The sequence below is a fragment of the Larimichthys crocea genome, chromosome XXI (genome assembly GCF_000972845.2).
Source record: "Larimichthys crocea isolate SSNF chromosome XXI, L_crocea_2.0, whole genome shotgun sequence".
Lineage (NCBI taxonomy): Eukaryota > Metazoa > Chordata > Actinopteri > Sciaenidae > Larimichthys > Larimichthys crocea.
In genome coordinates, this window is record NC_040031.1 from 11,847,170 (window position 1) to 11,869,046 (window position 21,877).

The 21,877-nt window shown below is 41.8% G+C and overlaps 4 protein-coding genes across 7 annotated transcripts in view; 3 read left to right on the plus strand and 1 right to left on the minus strand.

Annotated features, from left to right (window-relative positions):
- pus7 (pseudouridine synthase 7) overlaps positions 1 to 7,352 on the plus strand; it is a 14,234-nt gene extending 6,882 nt beyond the window's left edge. For 2 of the 3 annotated variants that reach the window (XM_027273131.1, XM_027273130.1), the window contains 15 exons: positions 1,513 to 1,809; positions 1,905 to 1,992; positions 2,248 to 2,364; positions 2,700 to 2,844; positions 3,739 to 3,850; positions 4,001 to 4,078; positions 4,268 to 4,396; positions 4,565 to 4,690; positions 4,780 to 4,841; positions 4,942 to 5,102; positions 5,253 to 5,379; positions 5,707 to 5,808; positions 5,912 to 6,041; positions 6,133 to 6,224; positions 6,783 to 6,919. In XM_027273131.1, the coding sequence (XP_027128932.1) occupies positions 1,523 to 1,809; positions 1,905 to 1,992; positions 2,248 to 2,364; positions 2,700 to 2,844; positions 3,739 to 3,850; positions 4,001 to 4,078; positions 4,268 to 4,396; positions 4,565 to 4,690; positions 4,780 to 4,841; positions 4,942 to 5,102; positions 5,253 to 5,379; positions 5,707 to 5,808; positions 5,912 to 6,041; positions 6,133 to 6,224; positions 6,783 to 6,919 (1,893 nt within the window). In that variant the 5' untranslated portion in view covers positions 1,513 to 1,522. Of the gene's footprint in view, positions 1 to 1,512; positions 1,810 to 1,904; positions 1,993 to 2,247; positions 2,365 to 2,699; positions 2,845 to 3,738; positions 3,851 to 4,000; positions 4,079 to 4,267; positions 4,397 to 4,564; positions 4,691 to 4,779; positions 4,842 to 4,941; positions 5,103 to 5,252; positions 5,380 to 5,706; positions 5,809 to 5,911; positions 6,042 to 6,132; positions 6,225 to 6,782 lie in introns of all 3 variants that reach the window. The other variant, XM_027273129.1, reaches the window with a different exon arrangement.
- Positions 7,353 to 8,527: 1,175 nt separating this feature from the next.
- On the minus strand, positions 8,528 to 9,695 carry LOC104936224 (endonuclease domain-containing 1 protein). The gene is made up of 2 exons (XM_010752230.3): positions 9,417 to 9,695; positions 8,528 to 9,205 (listed from the first exon to the last, which is right to left on the minus strand). Exons 1-2 carry the CDS (start codon positions 9,657 to 9,659, stop codon positions 8,609 to 8,611), a joined length of 840 nt encoding a protein of 279 aa, XP_010750532.2. The 5' UTR covers positions 9,660 to 9,695; the 3' UTR covers positions 8,528 to 8,608.
- A 1,993-nt stretch (positions 9,696 to 11,688) lies between these two features.
- On the plus strand, positions 11,689 to 14,140 carry aplnr2 (apelin receptor 2). Of its 2 annotated transcripts, none has more exons than XM_027273071.1 (2): positions 11,689 to 11,747; positions 12,296 to 14,140. In XM_027273071.1, the coding sequence occupies exon 2, from the start codon at positions 12,364 to 12,366 to the stop codon at positions 13,798 to 13,800; it is 1,437 nt and encodes a 478-aa protein (XP_027128872.1). In that variant the 5' UTR covers positions 11,689 to 11,747; positions 12,296 to 12,363; the 3' UTR covers positions 13,801 to 14,140. The 2 variants fall into 2 exon arrangements, with proteins under 2 accessions (XP_027128872.1, XP_027128871.1); XM_027273070.1 differs by having other exon boundaries at positions 11,690 to 11,836.
- Positions 14,141 to 15,168: 1,028 nt separating this feature from the next.
- Positions 15,169 to 21,402, plus strand: hdac10 (histone deacetylase 10). Its single transcript, XM_019275928.2, has 20 exons — positions 15,169 to 15,443; positions 17,201 to 17,335; positions 17,429 to 17,525; positions 17,617 to 17,714; positions 17,886 to 17,990; positions 18,072 to 18,140; positions 18,229 to 18,355; positions 18,542 to 18,607; positions 18,692 to 18,751; positions 18,903 to 18,992; positions 19,212 to 19,318; positions 19,428 to 19,495; positions 19,594 to 19,843; positions 19,954 to 20,044; positions 20,178 to 20,263; positions 20,390 to 20,446; positions 20,561 to 20,636; positions 20,762 to 20,950; positions 21,043 to 21,202; positions 21,300 to 21,402. Exons 1-20 carry the CDS (start codon positions 15,376 to 15,378, stop codon positions 21,329 to 21,331), a joined length of 2,031 nt encoding a protein of 676 aa, XP_019131473.2. The 5' UTR covers positions 15,169 to 15,375; the 3' UTR covers positions 21,332 to 21,402.
- The last annotated feature ends 475 nt before the right edge of the window (positions 21,403 to 21,877 follow it).

Below are 21,877 nucleotides of genomic sequence, written 5' to 3' on the forward strand. Positions count from 1 at the left end.
ATACAAGCTAAAGACATCCTGTGGCAAATGGCACAGTGTAATTTAAACAGAATTATCAGTATAAATATAAATTATGTATGGCAGTATGGACATAATTAACAGTATTTACAGTTACACAGTGAGGTATATAAATAATTTAACTATGATATTAACCTTACACTTCAGAGTTTTATCTTGTTGTTTTTTTTAAATAGTGGTGTTTGCTTATTATTTCTATGTGCAAAAATGTGATTTATTCCCCTTCCTGGCGTTATGAAAAAAACTTTGCAGGAGCAGTAACCATGTTGTACCAGCCGGGTAAATTCCTAAACATGACATGTAAAATATATCAGAAGTACTTTATTAATCCCTGTAGGGAAATTGTTTTTGTTACCGCAGCTCCCAAACGGTGAGTGATAGCAAGAAAAACAATAGTAAGAAAACAAAACTTTAACAATATACCTTATATGATATCCTATTTTAAACAATATATACACATGTATAAATAACAGTTAAATAGAACCAGTAACAGTAACAGTAAAAAAAAAAGTAACAGTGAGATATGAGATAATTTAGTTATAAGTAAAAGATGTAAAAAAATCTAAAATCTAAAAATATATACAAGCTAAAGACATCCGTGTGGCAGTATGGCACAGTGTAATGTAAACAGAATTATGGCAGTATGGACATAATTAACAGTATTTACAGTATACACAGTGAGGTATATAAATAATTTAACTATGATATTAACCTTACACTTCAGAGTTTGATCTTGTTTTTTTTTTAAATAGTTGTGTTTGCTTATTATTTCTATGTGCAAAAATGTGATTTATTCCCATTCCTGGCATTATGAAAAAACTTTGCAGGAGCAGGTAACCATGTTGGTACCAAGCGGTAACATCCGGTGTTAGGGAATGAATAGATAGATAGATAGATAGATAGATAGATAGATAGATAGATATACATTACACAGTGACGATAGACAACATAAGAATAAAAATATAAAGAACAAACTATACATAATAAAATATCAAAATAGCAATAGTAAATAAAAAAGAAGCCAGTGCTGCATATTTTCTGCTTTAGAAACCTATTGGTGATGTCACTCAGGCTCTGCCCATTCTTTATACTGTCTTTGGTTTTGTTCTGAACCATGGCAAACCCACGAACTTTAATCTGATTGCCATTAGGTCCCCAATCCTTATGAAAGTACTAATATAAAAAAAAACTATATTTCCCATAGTGCAGTTCAATAGCATCTTTTCTGATACTTCCCGTGCCTGGTAAGTGCCTGTGCCTTTCAAACTCCACGCCCTAGATTGTAACACAGACTTTCTGTTGAAACTGTGTTGCCTTTGTGGCTTTAAATGCTGACTATGTGCTGACAGTGTACTGCATTCTCTCCTCTTTTCCTGTCAGCTCTCTACCGTCTCATTACTATTACTATTAAAGGGATATAAAAAAAAAAAAGGTGGAACTTGCGACTGTACCGTGTTTCAGTGTTTGAATTATTTGGTGTCCCTGTCGTTGCAGCTGAGCTCCGATGGCTGAATCACAGCCTGTCCCCGTCCAGGTCGGAGAAAAGAGAGGCTGCCCCGAGGATGAAGAGGAAGACGCGCCCACAAAGAAACCCAGAGTCGAGAAGGATCACAAGAATGGAGGCCCTCCCCGCCAAGATGGGGAGGAAGAGCCCGAGGGAGAGGAAGGTGACGGAGAAGAGGATGGTGAGACCTTTGCTGATATGATGAAGCATGGCCTGACTGAGCTGGATGTGGGCATCCTGAAGTATGTCAGCGACCATGAAGGCTTCTCAGGAATCTTGAAGGAAAGGTTCGTCCTCCACAGTCGCTGATAGTTTGTTCATTTCTTTCAAGGTTATTCAGTTTGGATTGTTTAACAGATGATTTCTTGTGATTTGCTCTCAGATATTCTGATTTTGTGGTGCACGAAATCAACAAACAAGGCAAGATAGTGCATTTAGATGACCTCACTATCCCAGCAGAGCCTGCAGAGGTAAGACTTTGGAGTAATTATCAGACACCAGCTTTGTCACTTCTCTTTACTGGTATTGAGATTGTACTAATATGGTTAAATCTACAAGTTGGCTGCAGGGGAAGCAAGTCTCATCTTCAGTATACATATCAAGTAAATATCATATTGTTACACATCCTTTGACCTACAGGATCACGTGATGGGCATTACATCTTGTGTTTTTCCAGCCCTGGATAAGGTCAGATAAGACTTTCTGAAGTTTTTGTTTTGTGCCAGGAAGTCACAGAGGCTCCACAGCTGCCAGAGGAATCCGATGTGCTGACCGAAGAGCAGAAAAAACAGCTTGGGGAGCTGCAGCTCTTCAAGAATAAAGAGGACAACGTCTCTATCGAGGTGAGATCACTTCAAACTAGGGCTGGGTACCGAACCTTGAAACATTTACGGTACAATGAGCATGCACCGCGTTTGTAGCAACTTTGTACCATCTAATAATTCATAGAGACATGCAGGAAAAACACAACGTCATGCTCAGAGACAGGGTCCCTTTTATTTATTGATCATCTGCAGCTAATCTGCTCTTTAATGCAAAGAAAGTAAGCGGTCCGAGTACCACAAATGTAGTCCTGCACGTCGCTTGAGTGCTGTGTCATCACAAACCTCCCCCACAAATTTGAACGATACCCATTTATGCTTAAAACTCTTTTTCAATAAGCTCCTCTGTTCTGTAGGTGATGGACGACACAAAAGAGAAGAGGACGCTGGTCCACAAAGCCATCAAGACCCAGTTTCCTGGTCTGGAGACGAAGACAGAAGAGAAGGAAGGACGCAAGTTCATTGTGGCCTACCACGCCGCTGGGAAGAAAGCTCTGGCAGGTATGTGTGGAGGAGACAGAACCAGATGTCAGCCTGAAACTGTCTCAGACAGAATCCATGACCAGTAAATCAGCGAAATGATGAGAGAAGTGCTTTGTTGCATGTCCGTTTTTATGTCTACTTTCCTGCTTTATCTGCTGCGATGCATGCGGTCGCAGCTGATTCCCAGAGCAGTAAAATACAATGCATGCACTTGTGCATGTGCATGATCAAGACTCCTGCATGTTTCTGCTCAGATCTTTAAAAAAACAAAAAAAAAAACAGCTTTTATTTTTTTTGACTGACCTTTTTTTTTATTTAGTGGAATGCTCTTGATCTAGATTTTGACTTAGTTTGGTCGGAATGAACACTTCAAAAAGGAAGTCAGGAAAGCAGAGCTTCAATATCATGGTGCCTTGAAACCATTTAAATACCACACTCCACTCACAGGCCCATGCATGAGAGCTCACCCCCTGACAACCCACCCCCACAGTCACTTAAACATCTCTTTCTTAGTAACATTATTCTATCCTCCTTTTGCTCTTCTCTGGTGGATAGAGGTCAAAACAACTGCAGGTAAGAACCTATTCTCCATACAGCACAGAGGAAGTGGTTTAAACCCACGTGGAGTTAGGGGTCGGTCACTAGATGTTGAAATGCTTTTTGATTTATTTATTTTTTTGATTATATTTTAAACTTATAACCATTCTTTCTTGCAAAGCAGATATTTAAAACATAAGTCAAAATTAGCTTTACTAAATAATGAAAAGATAAAGTTGTTTTCTTCACAACTAATGATGTGAAATTATAAATGATGTTATAGCTTTAATCATCTGTGATTATTTACAGCAACAATTCATACTCTGTGATTCAGTGCAACCTTTTCTTTTTTTTTTTTGTCTGTGTCCATAAAAGCTCCAAGGAAACACTTCTGGCCCAAAAACCGTGGCAGTTTCTGCCACTTTGTCCTTTACAAGGAGAACAAGGACACCATGGATGCTATCAACGTGCTTTCAAAGTTCCTAAGGTGTGAATGTAATACTTAAATGTACTTCAATGAGTGTAAAAAAACAAAAATTGATCATTTATTAATAAGAGACAGATTGATGGTACATTTGCCAAACAAAATATGCTTGTAGTTCAAGACCGTCATATGTACAATAATCTGTCTTTCCAGGCTTAGACCCAACATGTTTTCGTACATGGGAACCAAGGACAAGAGAGCCATCACTGTGCAGGAGATCGCAGTGCTGAAGTGAGTGTGTTTAATTAAAATTAAAATCAGCGAGCAAATTATTCTCAGGCTTGTCTGCAGCGATAGGAAGTAGGCAGGAGTTGCATCTTTTCAGGTGTTTTTGCTGTCACTAAAGCAGATGATCTCTGCTGCATCAGCTCATTTCACAGGCTCGGTAATTAAAGAAAACCTTTTCCCCTGTCCTCCCAGGATCACAGCAGAGAGGTTGGCTCACCTCAACAAGTGCCTCATGAACCTCAAGCTGGGAAACTTCTGTTACAAAAACCACCCTCTGAAGCTGGGGGAGCTGCAGGGAAACCACTTCACGGTGGTCATCAGGTCAGCAGATGTGGACATTTCATCTGATCATACATAACACCTGTTTCCTGTGCTTTGCTGTGGATGCTGGTTACCTGTAATGCTGCAAGTCTTTTGTTAACGAGTCAGGTGCATTCTTACATGACTGTGCAATTCATGGTTTTATTTCTCGATACATTTGCATAACAGGAACATCTCAGGGACAGATGAGCAGGTCCATCAGGCCTTGACATCCCTTAAGCAGACCGGCTTCATCAACTACTACGGCATGCAGCGCTTCGGCACCACCGCTGTGCCTACACAACAAGTCGGCAGGTAAGGTCAGACTGTGACAGGACAGTATAAATCATGACTCAGCAGGACGGTAAACTCACGCGTCGTTTTCTCATTTTGTCCCGGGGCAGGGCCATCTTGAAAAACGACTGGAACGAGGTGGTGGATTTAATTCTGAAGCCTCGTCCCGGAGGTAAGAAATAATTTTTTTCCTCCCTCACCATCTCTCTTTTTTTTTTCTGTTTTCTTATAAAGTGGGTTTTAAACGTTTCCTTCATTATTCCGTTCTTCAGCTGAGAAAGAATTCCTGGTCCGTTGCAGAGAGGAGTGGGCAAAGACTCAGGACCCGGAGGCATCCCTGAAAAAGCTGCCCAACAAGCGCTGTGTGGAGGGGCAGCTGCTGCGAGGCCTGTCTATGTACGGCAAGAAGAACATCGTCACTGCTTTTGGACTGGTTGGTTTTTATTCATTTATTAATGATGCTAATAAAAGATGTGAAAATGTGGGTGAAACATACATCAATGACTCTTCCCTGCCAACTTATTTCCGTCCAACTAGGCAGGTTTTTGTTCTTTCTGACTAATGTCGTTTGTTCTTTTTATAGATCCCTCGTAACAACCGCCTGATGTACATCCACAGCTACCAGAGCGTCGTGTGGAACACCATGGTGAGCCGCAGGATCGAAGCCTTCGGCCTGAAGGCGGTGGAGGGCGACCTGGTGCTCAGAGGAAGTTAGTAGTTCACCTTTTTCTGCTGTGTGATGTTAAATATTAAACGGATAGTTTCACTTGAAAAAACACAAGTATTTTTGACTCTTCAGGCTTTAAACGGTTGGATTTTGTCACCTTTTGAACAGAGCCAGACTGATGCTTCCTCCTTTTTTACAGTCTTTGTGCTAAGCTGGGATAATTATTTGCTGGCTGTAGCTTCATATTTCACATACAGAATATCCCAAAGTGTTGCTTTGACAATAGATGTAAAGAACAGGGAATTAGTTGAAGGAACAGTTACTCAAAAGTGTCAAATGCACTGATGTCACCTCTGATTTGTTCGCGAAGCCACCGCACACCTGCTGTCTGCAGAGGAGGCCGAGACTTGCCCCATCCATGACGTCGTGATGCCACTCCCTGGGTATGATGTCATCTACCCCTCCCATCATGGTAAAGTCCATTCGTTTGCACGTTAACATGAAAAGCTATCTGTGAGAAACAGCTGTTTTTTTTTTTTACTTACATGTAATGTTTGTGTCTTTCTGTCCGTCAGTGGGTAAAGGCTACAGAGAGCTGCTGTCTGCAGACGGGCTGGACATCGACAACATGAGGCACAAAGTGAAGGACTACTCTCTGGCTGGAGCTTACAGACGCATCATCATCAGACCCAGCGACGTCAGCTGGTTAGCAGCCAGTTAAATACTTATTATTTTATTTTAAGCTTTATTTGAATTCTTTAATTTAACCTCCTCTAATCTGCTGTGTTTTATGCAGGGAGGTGATTCAGTACGATGACCCCAGGATCTCTCTGGTGCATAGTGATTTTGAGAAACTGGAGAACAAACCGGCTCCTGTATTCAACAAAGGTGAGTTCCTTTTTTAAGGGGTTTTTTTTGGTCTGTGGTAAAACTTTCTGAACTATATTAGACTGGACTAATATGACTGAATTTAGACACAGCTGTTAAGAGATTACTATACATATAGGTGTTTTAAACTGAAGATTTTTAAATCCTCCTTAAATCTGTTTATTATATTAGCCACAGAGCAACAAGCTGTGAGCGCAGCAGTGACATATTTTCATCTTTTATAAACTTGGTTAGCAAATGGTTGCTTATTTTTACAGCCAGTAGAAACACAGCAACAAGATTCCCTAGAGAACGCGCCACCACTACGAGGATGAAGAGGAAAATAGAGAGAGTATGCAAATGAACTGCTGACCATGCAGCATAGCCTCTCAGAAATAATATAACTGGTCAAACTACTGTTTGTTTGTGCTGCAAATGGTCTTTTTTTTACCACTCAAATATAAATAAATTGGATTTTTGAAGTTTACATGCCGGCGTGTCATGACACAATTAAGTACGAGATGACGGAGTCGTCCTTGTACACACTCTGATCCAGTATTTCTCTCCTTCCTCCAACAGAGGGGAAGTATCGGGCTCTGCGGATGGAGTTCTCCCTGCCTCCGTCAACCTACGCTACCATGGCGATCAGAGAAGTCCTCAAGTTGGACACGAGCATCAAGAAACAGACGCAGCTCAACACCACCTGGTTCAACTGAGAGCAGGGACACATTCTGGTATAAACTGGACTGTCACTGCAGGCTGCAAAGCACCTGTGGCTACCTACTGTTAGTGTTTTTAAGTGTATTACGTGTGTGTGTGCGTGTGTGTGTGAATGAGAGCGATTGGGTTCTGCGTGAACCCAAAGGTAATTTCTTTGAAGTACAAAGAGCAACGATTATTACTATTAAATCTTTTTTTTTTTACTTTTTACTCGCTCTAAAGTGTGTCTGTGCTGCAATGATTCAGCATATTTTGACAATGATTTAAGTAAACCTTGTTCTTTCAGGGTGTCAAACACATGTAACCCCTGCTTCACAGGGTGTCGTCATGCCCTCTTTGTACAGAAATGAGTTTTTGTTTTTGTTTTTTAAACTCGCTGAATGTGTGTGAACGGAGAAAAACTCTGAAAAGAGAAATTAAAAATGTTGACTTCATAGTGTGCGTTCTTCTTATTGCTGTCATCTTTGCGTAATGAAGACTTCTGTCACTCACATCAATAAGACAGGTCTCTCTTTCCCACGCGTTAAACTAAACACAAACAATGTCTCCCTCTGCTGACCACCATGGTTAAGTTTTCTTCCAATTAAGGATCTCAAATGCGTCCTGGGCTCTTATCAGTCTGCTGCTGGTCAAAACAGGCTCTGTGGAGCTGACCATCTGGCCCTGTAGCATATGCCAGCTGGCAGGATACAGCCACCCTCTCAAACTAAATGCAGTTACTAATCATACCCTCCTCCCCCCTTGCGGCTATGTCTGCCCTTCTAGTTTTGGATTATTTCACAGTTTTTTATGTTTTGATACAGTTTGTAGCATCTATAAACCTGCTGGACTAAAATACAAACATAGAGATCTTAGACAAATCCTGATGACTTATTATAATAATAATAATGAACAGTCGCAAAATGATACTGGGAGAAAGATGAGAATTTTTATTTGTATATCAATTTATTTTGCTTAAGAACAGATAGATGGGATGAACTATCACTCCTAGTTTAGCACAAAAAAACCCTCCTAAAACAAAAATTCACACTCTTAATATTGGTTTATTCTGGCTTTGTGCATGAGTGGCTTTTCATCAGAGAAGTTTGTAGTAGTGCTACAGTTCACAGAGGGTGTACGTGAAAATGTAAAACTGTTCATCTAATCTGACTGTGCTGAACAAAAGACCTACAGAGGCAGGTGTAGTTCTCAGTCATTAAGAGGATAAGTTAACACGAGATAAAGTGAGCAGTACAGCCACGTGCGCGTTTTAGTGCTTCATGGTGAGTTCATGCACAATAAAAGCTCATAAATGCACCATCAAATACAATTTGTGTAAGAAAAAAAAGTTAAGTTAAAGCTTCCACTTGGTAGATTTTTGGGGCTTTCGACCAGATTTCAGATCTTCTTCACTGAATTAAGCTCAGAAAAATCTAGTAAGTGGATATTTAACAGAATATTTTGTTAATCTGTTGAACTGCAGAGAAATTACTGGATAAAATCATTAACGATGAGTCAAATTACAATGCAAATTAGAGTGGTAGTTGCATAACTACTGCCTTTAGGCCAAGAATTTAATATGATTACTGTTATTATTGATTTCTTTAAATGTGAAAAAAGATTCATTTACCCAGGGAGAGTACAAAATGCAGAATAACTAATGAAATGATGAATCCCTTCCTCCCTGGAGGACATTCTCTTCTATTTTAAGCTATGCGCAAGGCACTATTAGGAGGCACACAGTTGTCATAGAAGAGCTGGAAAGAGCCGCCGACATAGGTTACTTTCTTCAGGAAGTCCTCCAGCTGCTGCACCGTCATCTCTTGAACCTTGTTATTCTCCCTCTCGTTGAGCCCGTAAGCTGCGAACGCAGGAAACTTTGAGCGTTCCGCGTACGGTGCGTTGTGGTCGAAATCAACGCAGCAGTAGGCTGACCAGAGGTATGTGGGGATACCCAGGCGGTTGATGTTGTTGCGGCGGATCATGTGGCCCGAGGTGGTGACCCCGGTGACCACATAGGCGGTTCCGCGGCAGTAGTTGTTGAGCCGCTTGCGGATGGTGTGCTCGTGGTGTTTCCAGGGGCCTATATTGAACTCTCTGACCTGAGGGACCACGTTTGTCAGGGTGTAGGTGGATGCTTTGTCATCAGGTTGACCCTGGTGCTCGTCTGGATTCAGCTGACCACGCTCAAAGATTACACTGTCAGAGTAGTCATCGAGCACGGCCTGAGCATCCTCAAAACTGTTATGGACATATTCTGAAGGGAATGACTGCATCTCTCTGGGGCCAGACACTGTGGAGAGCTGTCAGGGCATACACAAAAACAAATCTAATTACCAAAGGATATTTCCAAAATCAGATTCCCTAAACACTGGAAATCAAGCCCTTTTTAACCATCTGGGCTCATATCAATGGCCCTTTGAACTGCTTTTGCAGTTGTGGGCAATTGCTTAGACCCCAGAGGATTAAACACAGGGAAGGAAAGACCAAGCAAATCCAATATTCATCTCCTACCTGTGGCTCATACATCCAGGGCACGTCAACCTTCTTGAAGCCATCCGAACGTTTGAAGGTGTACGCGGAATAGATAGGAATGTGGTTGGTGGTGTCATACAGGGTGACAAATCGTGGGTTTCCCTCGTAGAACTGGCAGATCTTCTTAAAAGGCTGTTCCTCGAGCCCTCGAGGCAGCGTGCCCATGTACAAGAACTGTTTACACTCGGGTGAGAGATGTTCCTGCACCTCTGCTCCAACCATCGCGGCGATAAGAAGACAAACAAGAGTTTGACCCGCTCTCTGAACAATCATGATGAAAAACATGCAGTGTGTCTCCCACACGGTGCATTTAATCCCTTTCGAACGTCCTCACTCTGTGTGGCCTCTTCTGTGCTTCATACCATTTCAGGTATAATATGCAAATTCTTATCTGGTTCCCTTTTACAAGTAGCCAAGCCATTATCATGTCTGAATGAAAGCCATTAACCAGTACCAGTGGCCAACAAAGTGTCCTATGTGTGTGTGCCAAAGGACACTTTGGCATGCAGGCTGAAGGAGCTCGGGATCGAACTGCCGATCAATTAATACCAGATGTTTACAGCAGACTGTCATACGGCTCCATGTGCTCTGTTGGTCTAACCCTGTTTTGTTACACTGCACCTCTGTGATGCTAAACCTCAGTCAGTCTTTACTTCTCAATGAAACAGTTGTATTTGCTCTCCCTTTCTTGAGCTTGAGAAAGAAAAAAGAGACTGTGGAATGTTTTTGGATACGCTGGTTTCCATAACAACAGGTTGATGGCAGTGTGACCTCTACCCCTGTGGAAACAAACACTTCCTGTTTACCCCGAGGACATCGTCACTGTTTACACTGAAACCCCATGCTGGTCTACAGTATCAATCCATCCGTCACATCAGTACATCCATCAGATACCCAGGCTTAGTTATAACAGAGACAACTCATTTTAGTGTCATCTCTGAAGGTGATGCTGAGGGGGATGTGGACTCCATCCGCCTTGCAGAGGTAGAAGGTTTTTAGTTTTATAGTTTTTTAGTAACATAACACGGTCTCATAGGGGTTTCCTAATCACTTGAGGGTTAGGAAACCAATCATGAACTGCAATTATCTCCCAGTTTGAAACAGGTCCGGGATCCGGTTCTTCTTTTCCTGTCATCTCTCCACTATCGCTTTAAAAAGATATACATATTGTTTTATGTCGCTGTAAAACGTTTGCTTGAAATGAAATGACTGTCTAGAGAATCTCTTAACTAAATCATCGTCATGGATCATTCCATCAATCATTGATGTCTCTTTTTAAAAGCAGAGACTTGTCACGGTCGACTTTTAAGGAGCTGGAGAAAACTGTGAAAACTGAGACAGACATTAAACCAGGAGTCAAAGAAACACAGCTAACATCATACACCTACACAAACTAACCATTTATAAGGAAACTGCTGGATGTCACAGGGTGCCCAGTTTATCATGAGACACTGATATAAAACTATATGCCTTGGTGTATTAGTAAGACAGTTTACTGGTCAGTCACTTATAGTATATATTCCACTCACTGTCCACAAACTAAACAATTCATCTGAAAGGATTGCAAAGTGCAGTGTCACGTGAAAATTAGAAAACATTCATGCATGGTAAAGGGAGACAACGTGCAAGTAAAATAATTTTTTAGCATAAAAGTGCTTAGAGGCATGATACTTTTTCCATTTCTACTTTCAAATTTCATCGAGCAGATCTACTTTCATCCCCAAAACAGCAGTTATATACAGAATAATGGTTTGCAGGCCTTCATGGAGACCGCTGCACATACATTCTCCTTTATTCTGAGCATGAATGTGAGGGCTGTTAGCTGCTGTTTGCCCTCTGTGTGGGTTGTTACATCTAAACCACTGTGTGTTTGAACATGCGAGACACAGAGAAGAAAGAGTTGTGTTTGGATGTGTGTTTGTGTCTGCGCGCAGAGAATATGAGAAGCCTGGAGGATTGCGGGGATCTGTTTGTGTGTCTCGGGTTTGTGTGCATGTGTGTGTGTTTGTGGGTGCAGGATGGGTGGTGTCATTGTGTCTCCCGGGAGGTGTGTGTGTGTTTGGATTGGGGGCTGCGGAGGTGGAGGGGTGTTTGCAGGTCTCGTAACTCTCTGCTGGGGTGGTCTGGTTTGAAAACAAGAGAAAGGAGAGTTCTGGGTGTGTACATGTGTGTAAATGTGTGTGTGTGTGTGTAGAGGACATTGCTATATAATCAGACTTAAGAAGGCACACCTTCTTCAGCTGGTACAGTTCAGATGTAGAGACTGAGACAGGAGCACACAGGGGGAAAAGTGACATGAGAGAAGACGAGGTGAGAGGACAGGGCCTGAATTTTGCTGCACAATGATCATCACGGTACTTTAAGAAAGGATTTCATCCGAGCTGATGAAGCAGCCCGAGGTAAGTGTCTGTTGTGCGCTTCATCATAATTCCTCTCAGGACTACAGTCCCTTAATTTAGGATAATGAATGCAAAACATGCTGCCTGGTGAAGGCTGTAATCCAAATTTACAGCAGGAGAACCTTTTATCTATTTCTGCTTTTTTTTTTATTTAATCCAGAACCAATGTACGTTCTTAGATGTGTGCAGTTTAGTTTCTGACTGTATTGTAGGAAGAATATTGTTTAAATGATCAAAAAGGCCTAAAACGGATGGTGATGGTGCTTTAATTTGAAAAGTGAGGTCTTTAATTTGTATTCAAACAGGTCGTCTGTTGAGGGCAGAATTAGAAGAGAACATAATAGATAATAAGCATGGACAAAAACACAGTTTACACTGGGCAGATTCCTCGTAAGATACGTGTTACGAGCTGTGCATGTGCAGTATTTACAGTATTATCGTGTGTTATTGAAATTTCAGACCGTCCGAGTCATCTGTGGAAGAAGTTAAAGCGAGCCGATGAGAGATTTTATGTAGAAACCACAGCGATGGACGCACAGATCTCAGATGCAGACTTCCTCACCTCCCCCTCCCCTTCTACCTCACCTCTCTACCACTGCGACTACAGCGACTGGTCCCCCTCCTTCTCCATCATCCCTTCCATCTACCTGCTGGCCTTCTTGGTCGGTTGCCTCGGCAACGGCCTGGTGCTGTGGGCCTACTTGGACCGAGCCGAAGGAAGGGGGACGAGGACCGGGGATAAAACTGGAAGGTTCTGTTGCACTGGCTTTTTCAGAAGCAGTCAGCAGAACATCAGCTCTGGGAGATTTCCTCCAAAGAACAAAGACTGTGGATATTCCTCAGGCCAAAGCTGCAGACCCTCCTCTCACTCCTCCTCCTCCACCTCCTCCTCTCATTCTCCCTCCATCCCTCGCTCCTCACGCTCACTGACAGACTCTCTGATAGCCAGCCTTGCATTGGCTGACCTCTGCTTCCTGGTCACCCTCCCTCTGTGGGCGGTCTACACAGCGATGGGATACCACTGGCCTTTTGGGCAACCCCTCTGCCAAATCAGCAGCTTCCTCACTGCGCTCAACATGTATGCCAGCGTGTTCAGCCTGAGCATGCTCAGTGTGGAGCGGTATTGGGTTCTGACTGGACACCGGCACTCCAGCAGCCACCATGCTCCACAGAGCTGCTCCAGCAGGGCTCTGTGGATACTTGGAGGGGTGTGGGTGTCGGCAGGAGTGCTGGCACTTCCTGGCCTGCTGCTGCGCTCTGTCAGGGAGGTGGAGGTGGATCCTGAATCTGAGGATGATTGGCAAGTAGAGCCTACTGGATCGGTGTTCCTGTCCTGTCAGATGGATTACTCCATGCTGATTGGAGCAGGGCTGGAGGAGACAGATCGAGAGAGGGCAGAGATGTGGTGGGCGGCCGCCTTGAGTCTTAAATCAACTCTAATTGGCTTCCTGCTCCCTCTTGTCATCTTGCTGGTCTGCTACTGCTCATTGGCCCAGCTCCTCAGCAGACACTTTGGACGGGGCCCTCGCCCTGACCGAAGGCGCCAGCGAAGACTCCTCAGGGTCATTATCACTTTAGTGATGGCCTTCTTCCTGTGCTGGCTGCCTCTGCATGTTAATAAGACTGTTTCCCTGCTGCTGGAGTTTGGCTTTGTCCCATACTCCTGCTCTTTAGATCAGATTTCACTGGCTGCTCAGCCGTACGTCACCTGTTTAGCTTATCTCAACTCCTGCCTCAACCCTCTCCTGTATGCCGCCTGTGACCCGTCGTTCAGGAAGAGATGCAGAGGAGCTCTCCTCATGCTGTGCAGGACGAGCAGGAGGGGAGGAGAGCAAAGGGACGGAAAGAAGGACGAAGGAGAGGAAGAGAAAGAGGAAAGGAGTTCGGCCTTTCCCACAAAAACACAAGAGGAGACAGCAGATAGGACAGAGGACGTGGTCGAGGTGGGGCGGGATGCTTTCTGAGGCCACGTGAATCATGGTCCAACACCAGTATGATGTGCTGTTGAATCTAAACTCAGACTCCTGAAGAAACTGTGTCAATATTTTCAAAATAAACATCAAATGAACTTTCTAGAGTTCATGGGCATCATTCCCTGCTTCTAATCCACATATTTCTCACAGGAACGAAGCCACTTCCTAAAAGATGAGCCCAGAAATATCTGTAATTCTTTGCCAGGCCAAATGTTCTCATGTCATCTGATCCGTTTCTATATTTTGTACTGGTTATATACTCTCAGTTGTTTATTGATTTTGTGTTGCGCTGCTTTGTATCTTTTGTTGTCATTTTTTCTATTAAAATAAAGGTCACACAAACAATCATTTGTCTTTGAATCATTTATTTATTGGTAATATGTTGTACATATATACATATATCTCTGAAATGAAGAGGAGCTCTTGCTTATATTCAGCAACCAATTTAAGTTAAATTATAACGTATTTGTCATTTCAAATGTAAGAAACACAATACAAATAAAGATAAAACGTCTGGAGTGTAAGGTTGGTGACAGGTATTCAAATAAAGTGTTTATAACAAAGGTAATAAACACAATTCTACCATATTTACTAAGTAGCAGTAAGAAAGTATGCTTTGCAATTAGATTAATGTGTGTGTCTTTAATGTTACAGAAGCCCTAAGCGGTCATACGTTTCATTTCCTCAGTTAATTTCATTTGGTTTCTTGAGATCTCAATTTATTTATGTCATTATTGCAAAATAACAAATGTTGTTATCCTCAGATAACGGGATCATTTTTGATTGATTAACTCAAGAACTCAAGATAACAAAACTTTGTTTCCCCAAGATAAAAACCAGAATAAATTTGAGAACTGGAGAAAACAAAAAAAAAGAACAGTCTAATAAATTGAATCATTGCAATTTCAACATTCTCCTGCAACTCTGAATGATGTTTCCTGCAGTGATTTGACATACTGCACTTTCCTTTCTCGAATTTATTATGTTTTTATCTTGGGGAAAACAAAGTCTTGTTATCATGAGATTTAAAAAAAAGAAAAAAAGAAATCCTGTTATCTCGGGATAGCATTTGTTATATAAAAAAAAAGATATATCAACAGAAAATAACTTGAGATCTTTAGAAAACAAATGAAACAAAATGTTTGACTGCTTAGGGCTTCTGTAATACTATAAAAGGGCACATGTTTGCACATATTCATGGATGGCAACGACATCCTTTTATTTTAAAGGGAATAATATGTAATATTAGTGGCATTCTTCACCTTTATTTTGAAATTGTAAAGAGCACAGGTCTCTGCTGCAGCAGTAACTTATCTGACTCCATCCAGAGGTTGGCGCTAATGCACCAGTAAAGTGTTTGACACCCTTCATAAAACTCATAGAAGATTAGTTAGACTCTTGTGTCCATGCTGCATGAACTGAAGTCTCCTCCTGATGTGCACACACAGCAGCTGTTGGCTTTCTCTTTACTTTGTGCACAGCTTATATCAGAAACAATCCGCACTTCCACAGGAAGAAACTGCTGCAGTGTATGTTTCACTCAGAAAGCAGCAGGACTGAGAAACAATGAAGACAAGAGGAACAGCGCTGATCTACGATGAGGAGATGACCAAATACAAACTGCTCTGGGTGGAGTGAGTACAGATTTTAAACCGCATGTTGGTGCAGAAACTGTGCACATAACGCTGCATTACCAAGGTAATTTACGTTACTGTCTGTTGCTTATGAACCCTACAGATGGTATTAAAGGTACCATAAATAAAAACATTAGTGTGCAATCAATGTTCCTCTCAGATTATTATTATTATTATTGTTTTGACCAATATGTTTATTTGTACTGGTAGGAACTGAAGTTGCGGTTTGTTGTAGCTACTTAGCCGGGGCGGTTAGTGAAGCGAACCCGAGTTGTTGTTGTTGTTGTTAGCCTCGAAGCTAACATCCTGTAGCCTAATTATTGTAATTACTGAATTAATTGTGTCACATTAAAGTTAAAAAAATAATCACATGCACCCTTAAGTTTTATTTTGACAGCAACGTCTTTGTTATGCAGTTTGTTGATACATGGCGCTGTTTAAGGACTTTAATTTACCTTCTGTCAGTGCTACTTCTTTATTTATTTATATATATATAATATAATATATATACACAGTTTTTATTTTTACTTGATAACATTAAATTAAAGGTGCCCAAATAAAATGACTCAACTACTAATGACTAAATCTTCCAAACCATGAATGAGTGGACAGATTTGACAATGTGAAGATGCCCGGGGGCCAAATAATAACATATGAATGAATAAATAAAAAAATTTAATTGCCACAATTATCATTTAGAGATATACTTTATTAATCCCCTCAACGGGGAAATTCTTTTTTCACTCAATTTTTTGATTTGCATGCATTTTTTTTTTTATTTAAGAGTTAGTTTTCTGACTGATACATAGGTACAGTCATTGTTTATATTTTTACTTGATAACATTAAGTTAAAGGTGCCCAAATAAAATGACTCAACTACTAATGACTAAATCTTCCAAACCATGAATGAGTGGACAGATTCCCGGGGGCCAAATAATAACACATGAATGAATAAAGAAAACAATTTCAAATTCTTTTTTCACTCAGTTTTTTTATTTGCATGCATTTCTAACTCCAAACACACATACAGTACAAGTACAAGGCTCATAGACATGCAAATGTGGGGAGAGAGATGGTGGAGTGATAGACAGCCAGACCGGCACCCTGCGAGCAGTTGGGATGGGTTCGGTGAACTGGCACCTGTCCAGCTACCAGTCCACCGTCCATATTTTGGGTTCATGTTGGACTTGAACCGGCCACCCTCCGGTTCCCCAAGCCAGGTCTCTATGGACTGAGCTACTGCCGCCCAATGTAATAGCAATGTCACCAAATCTAAACCAAATCAGGCGTGAACAAATCTAAAAACCAGTTCTTCCTTTCTTTCACATCTAAAGTCAGATAACACAGAATAAATTGTATGGATTACGTTAAACTTGCATGAAGTTGATACAAATCTGAACCTCGTGTTCATTTTAAACATGACTTATTCTGAGTAATGCAAAGTCCGTTAACATTTAGGTTTAAAACGTGTCACTCTTGCTCTTCTTTTTCACAAAATTCAGTTCAGAATCTACAGGTAGATAACACGTCCCTATAGGTTAATGTTTAGTGCATTAAGATGCTTCATTATATCAACCAAAAAAGCCAAATCTTCCAGCCAAACAGTATCTGATAATCCTGGCGGGCCATAAATAATATATTATAAAAATGAAGCTGCGGGCCGGACTTTGAACATGCCTGCTATACAGACTTGAATTCAAACTTCAACACATTATTCATATACTGTCTGGAACATTGTTTCCATTTTGCTTCTCCAGCCCTGCTTGTAAGATCGAGGTACCCGAGCGGCTGACGGTGAGTCATGAAGCTCTGGTCCAGAGTGGTCTGGCTGATCGCTGTGTCTCCGTGCCTGTCCGCGAGGCGACGGATGCCGACATTCTTCTGGTTCACAGGTCGGTGCTGATGCCTTCAAAGAGCACCGCCTCGTTCAGTTCACTTTCATCCTCATGAGCTCGGCTGAATTTACTTTGCTGTTTTCCCTACAGTGAGGAGTATTTGGAGGCAGTGAAGAAGACCCCCTATATGACTCTGGAGGACCTGAAGGAGTTCACCCTGCAATATGGTGACGTCTACTTCCACCCAGTTAGTCCTGCGCTTAATATTCTTACTGATCTAAGGTTGTGGTGACGACAACTTGGTCCTAACCAATCCTCTTTCTCATTTACTGTGGTAGAACATCTATCACTGTGCCAAGCTGGCTGCAGGGGCCGCGCTGCAACTTGTGGACAGTGTTATGACGGGGAAGGTGAGGAATGGCATGGCTCTGGTCAGGTGAGGCTGTCAACTAGTGAGACGCAGCAGTGCTGATTACAGAAATCTATTAATGAAGGCAAACACAGAAACATTAGAGTCAGTTATGGATGAAAGCTATCGTGGAAACAAATAAATGAATAATAAACACATACATTCACATGTATATCACGTCCCCTTCACTGTTGACAGACCTCCAGGACACCACAGTATGCGCAGTGCTGCCAACGGATTCTGTGTGTTCAATAATGTGGCCATCGCAGCTCAATACGCAAAGCAAAAATATGGAGTTAAAAGGTAAAATTACTTCTTTTTTTTCTCTGATTATTTCTCTGAAAGCTGCTACATATATATTCACATCATTTTGTTTTTTTTCAGGGTGTTGATAGTTGACTGGGATGTACATCATGGTCAAGGGGTGCAGTACTGTTTTGAAGATGATCCAAGGTGAGTGTTTCCCAATGTTATATGTGGATGTTGTCTTCTGGCATATTCAATTCTACATATTTATTTAATTATATATTTATCCCCTCAGCGTGCTCTACTTCTCATGGCACCGCTATGAACATCAGAAATTCTGGCCGCAGCTTAGAGAATCAGACTATGACAGTGTTGGCAAAGAGAAAGGAGCAGGATTCAATATAAACGTACCGTGGAACAAAGTAAGTAACCCACAGAAATAGTGATGAAGATGAATGCAGTTCATACTACATCAATATATCAAGCCTTAAAGCTAAAAACAGAAAATGTTCCTGGATTGAATATCGACTGATTCTAATTGTTACTGAACTAATCGAGATCTTAGGTTTGTGATTATTAATGAGCTCCCGTTATTTATTTTCTTTCAGGTGGGAATGAAGAACAGTGACTATCTTTCAGTCTTCTGTCACGTCCTTCTGCCAGTCGCATACGAGGTTAGCCATTTCGGAGAATTCACGTTTTGCTTAGAGACGAGTGATGCGTTCGACGTGTTCATTTGAGCTTATTCTTTGTCACAGTTCTGCCCAGACTTGGTCCTGGTGTGCGCAGGCTTTGACTCAGCCATCGGTGACCCTGAGGTACTGAATATGAAATGAAAACACCACGATGAAGCTTCTGAAACAGTTGCAGTATTGCTGGATTTTTTTTTTTCTATATCCTTTTTATTGTGTGTGTTCTGAACGCACAGTCAGTGGCTTCTTTATTTAGATACATTGTCTCTGTTTTCAGGGTAAAATGTGTGCCAGCCCAGACGTCTTTGCCCACCTCACTCACCTCCTCATGAACCTCGCAGGAGGGAAACTGTGTGCTGTGCTGGAGGTCAGGCCGCACGACAACAACAATCTTTATTATCTTCTTCAAATTTCAAGACCCCGTCAGTTATCTTGTCTTTTCTGCTGTGAATTCTACCCACTATGTTTCTTTCTTTGTTACTTTTCATCGTACTATCCATCTGTGAAAGCTCTATGTGTTGCTGCCGTCATGTTGACGGAGGATCACTGGGTTGTAAAAGTCTTTTATTGTGTGAATGTTTTCCAGGGAGGATACAACTTGACATCACTTCCCCAGTCTGTGTGTCAGACTGTTCAAACTTTGCTTGGAGATCCTGCGCCTCCACCTACAAACCTCGATGGTCCCTGTCAAAGGTCTGTCTCGAAAAATTCACACGTCAGACCATTGACTTGTCTGTGTGTGTGTGTGTGTGTGTGTGTGTGTGTATAACTGTAGTGAATGTATTTGTCTTTTTTTTTTCAGTGCACTTGAGTCCCTTCACTGTGTCCGATCAGCTCATAAACAGTACTGGTCCTCTCTAAAACATGCAGGTATAATAACTAGTAGTATTTTATGAATACTTTTTTGTTTTTTTTTATCATTCTGCTGCTTTTATATTCATAAAATAGTTCATGACTTTTTTCTCCAGCTGACCTACCCACTTCTGACATCAGCACAAAGCGCATTAAATTAGCAGAAGAAGGAGAAGAAGGAGAGAGGTTAGAGAAGGTTGAAGAGGAGGAAAGTGCAGAAGAAGAGTCGTGGCCGGAGCCTCCGAAACGTGTCGTACCTCCAGTCCGCACCGCTTTACTTCTTCCTGACGGCGTGGCTTGTCCGGACGGATGTAAGCGCTTCAGCTCATCAGATGATCCCGACCCGGTCATAGTCAACAAACTCAGGTATAGAGCTGTGATTCTTTCAGTTAACATCTTTCATAGTAATGGATTTTATATGAATATAAAGATTTCATCTATATTCTAAAAAAAAAACGTGTTTTTCCAAAATAAAGGGAGAATTTCCTAAAAGATGGAGATGACAGCGATGATCTCGACACCCTCTCCGGTCTCACTGCCCTCGTGGACAACATGGAGAAGAATGAGGTCAAGTCAGGATATTATTTGCGTCTTCTCGAGTGCTGTGATGTGGTCTGCTTGTGAATACAGCTTTTTCCCCTTTGCTGGCCTTGCCTACATGAGCTGCAAGATGATGACATATTTAATTACTGCCTCCCAGATCTGCAGCGGCTTGGCGCTGGTGCGTGATGTCTCCATGGCGATGATGTGTGTTGTCCAGCATGCCGCAGCTGCTCTTAGCAACCGGTATGGCAACGTGGATGTAATGTCATATGTGCAGCGACTGTTTGATAGGATGGTATAAAACGTGGACGTCGTATCCGTGACGTCACTCGCAGGTTTTTTGAAGAGCCGTTGTTTCTCCTCATGCAGAGTTCTGGTCGTGTGTGTCGGAGACGCAGCGGTCCCGATTCCCAGCACAGAGGACGGGTGATTATCTTTTTGTGCTCCCTGAATTAGACCGTAGTGATAAAACTTGAATGAAGATGTTCGCCTGCAACAGCACGAACGCCACGATGACAGAAAACTCTCTCCAACGTTTAGGAAAACACTCCTGGTGCAGTTCAGCAACAAGCGTTCAGAGGAACACAAATATTACATTCCTGTGTGCCTGAAGAAGGTACGGCGGACGAGAGGATCGGTCGATTCTAATGTTGCATGTATTTCAGTATTACTGTTCTGTTGTCTGATTGTATTATAACAGATGAGAACACATCCGATGTGTGTTTATTTGTCCTCTCACAGGGCTGCGGGGACGTGTCAGGGTTCATGCAGGCCGTGTTAGGCCTCCTTTTGCCTCTGGCGTACGAGTATGACCCCAGCCTGGTTCTGCTGGTTCGTATGCCAGATAGCGGGCTGTGTGACGGTGTGTGGCTACAACTAACAGGACTGCTGCAGGGCCTGGCACAGGGACACACACTGGTACTCATGCAGGTAAGAGGTCTGGGTAAGGTTTAATGAACAGCAATTGTTGTTTTTTTGTTGGTGTTTTACTTTTAATGGCCAATAATTTTTTTTTATTTCAGGAAGAAGAGAAGGCATGTGTTGCCCCCACAGCTTCCTCTCTCCTCGGGGACCCTGCCCCCTCTCTAGGGCAGCTTCATGCTCCTTTACCAGAGGATGCGGAGGCGCTGGAAAGGCTGAGACACAGGCTGCAGGTGGACTGGAAGCTGCTGCAGACTACAGGTAAATTCAGCAGCATCGCATAAACAAATCACACATTATCTGACATCCACAGAGTTTCTGTACTATTTTAATTTGAGTGTTTGTCTCCTAAAAACAGCACCAGAAAGTGGAGGAGGAGGTGAGCGCTGAAGCTGAAGATATTCTCAGGTTTTATTGTCAAACACATTGTGCCCTAAATAAACAGTATTTTTTTAAATGCATTTTTGATGCATAGAGAAAATTGAATTCTTGACAAATACGAACCATGAACAGGGTTTATGAGTTACGAGGAGATGAAAAACACAAATGATTTTCTCATTGCTCACTCTTATTTTTGATATGATAAATATTCATCTTCTAATCTTTATACGTGATTTCCCAATAGTAGGTCTTAAATAACTTCTTAATCTTGTCCAGTATCTTCATATGTTATTTGTAAAGGTGTCTGAAGTGATCGTTTGGTTTTGCAAAATGATCTGTTTTGAAGTTTTATCCTTTTATTTCTTTATTCCACCAGATCTCGGATAGGAATATACATTTCCTTCATTCATCTCACAGTTGAATGAACAACATTAAAGTACCGCTCACATGTTAAAGGTCCAGTGTGTAACATTTCAGATCATATAGTGGAGGAGAACTGAATACAGTAATTCATATATACTGTATTCTGTGTGTATAATCACTTGAACATCATAA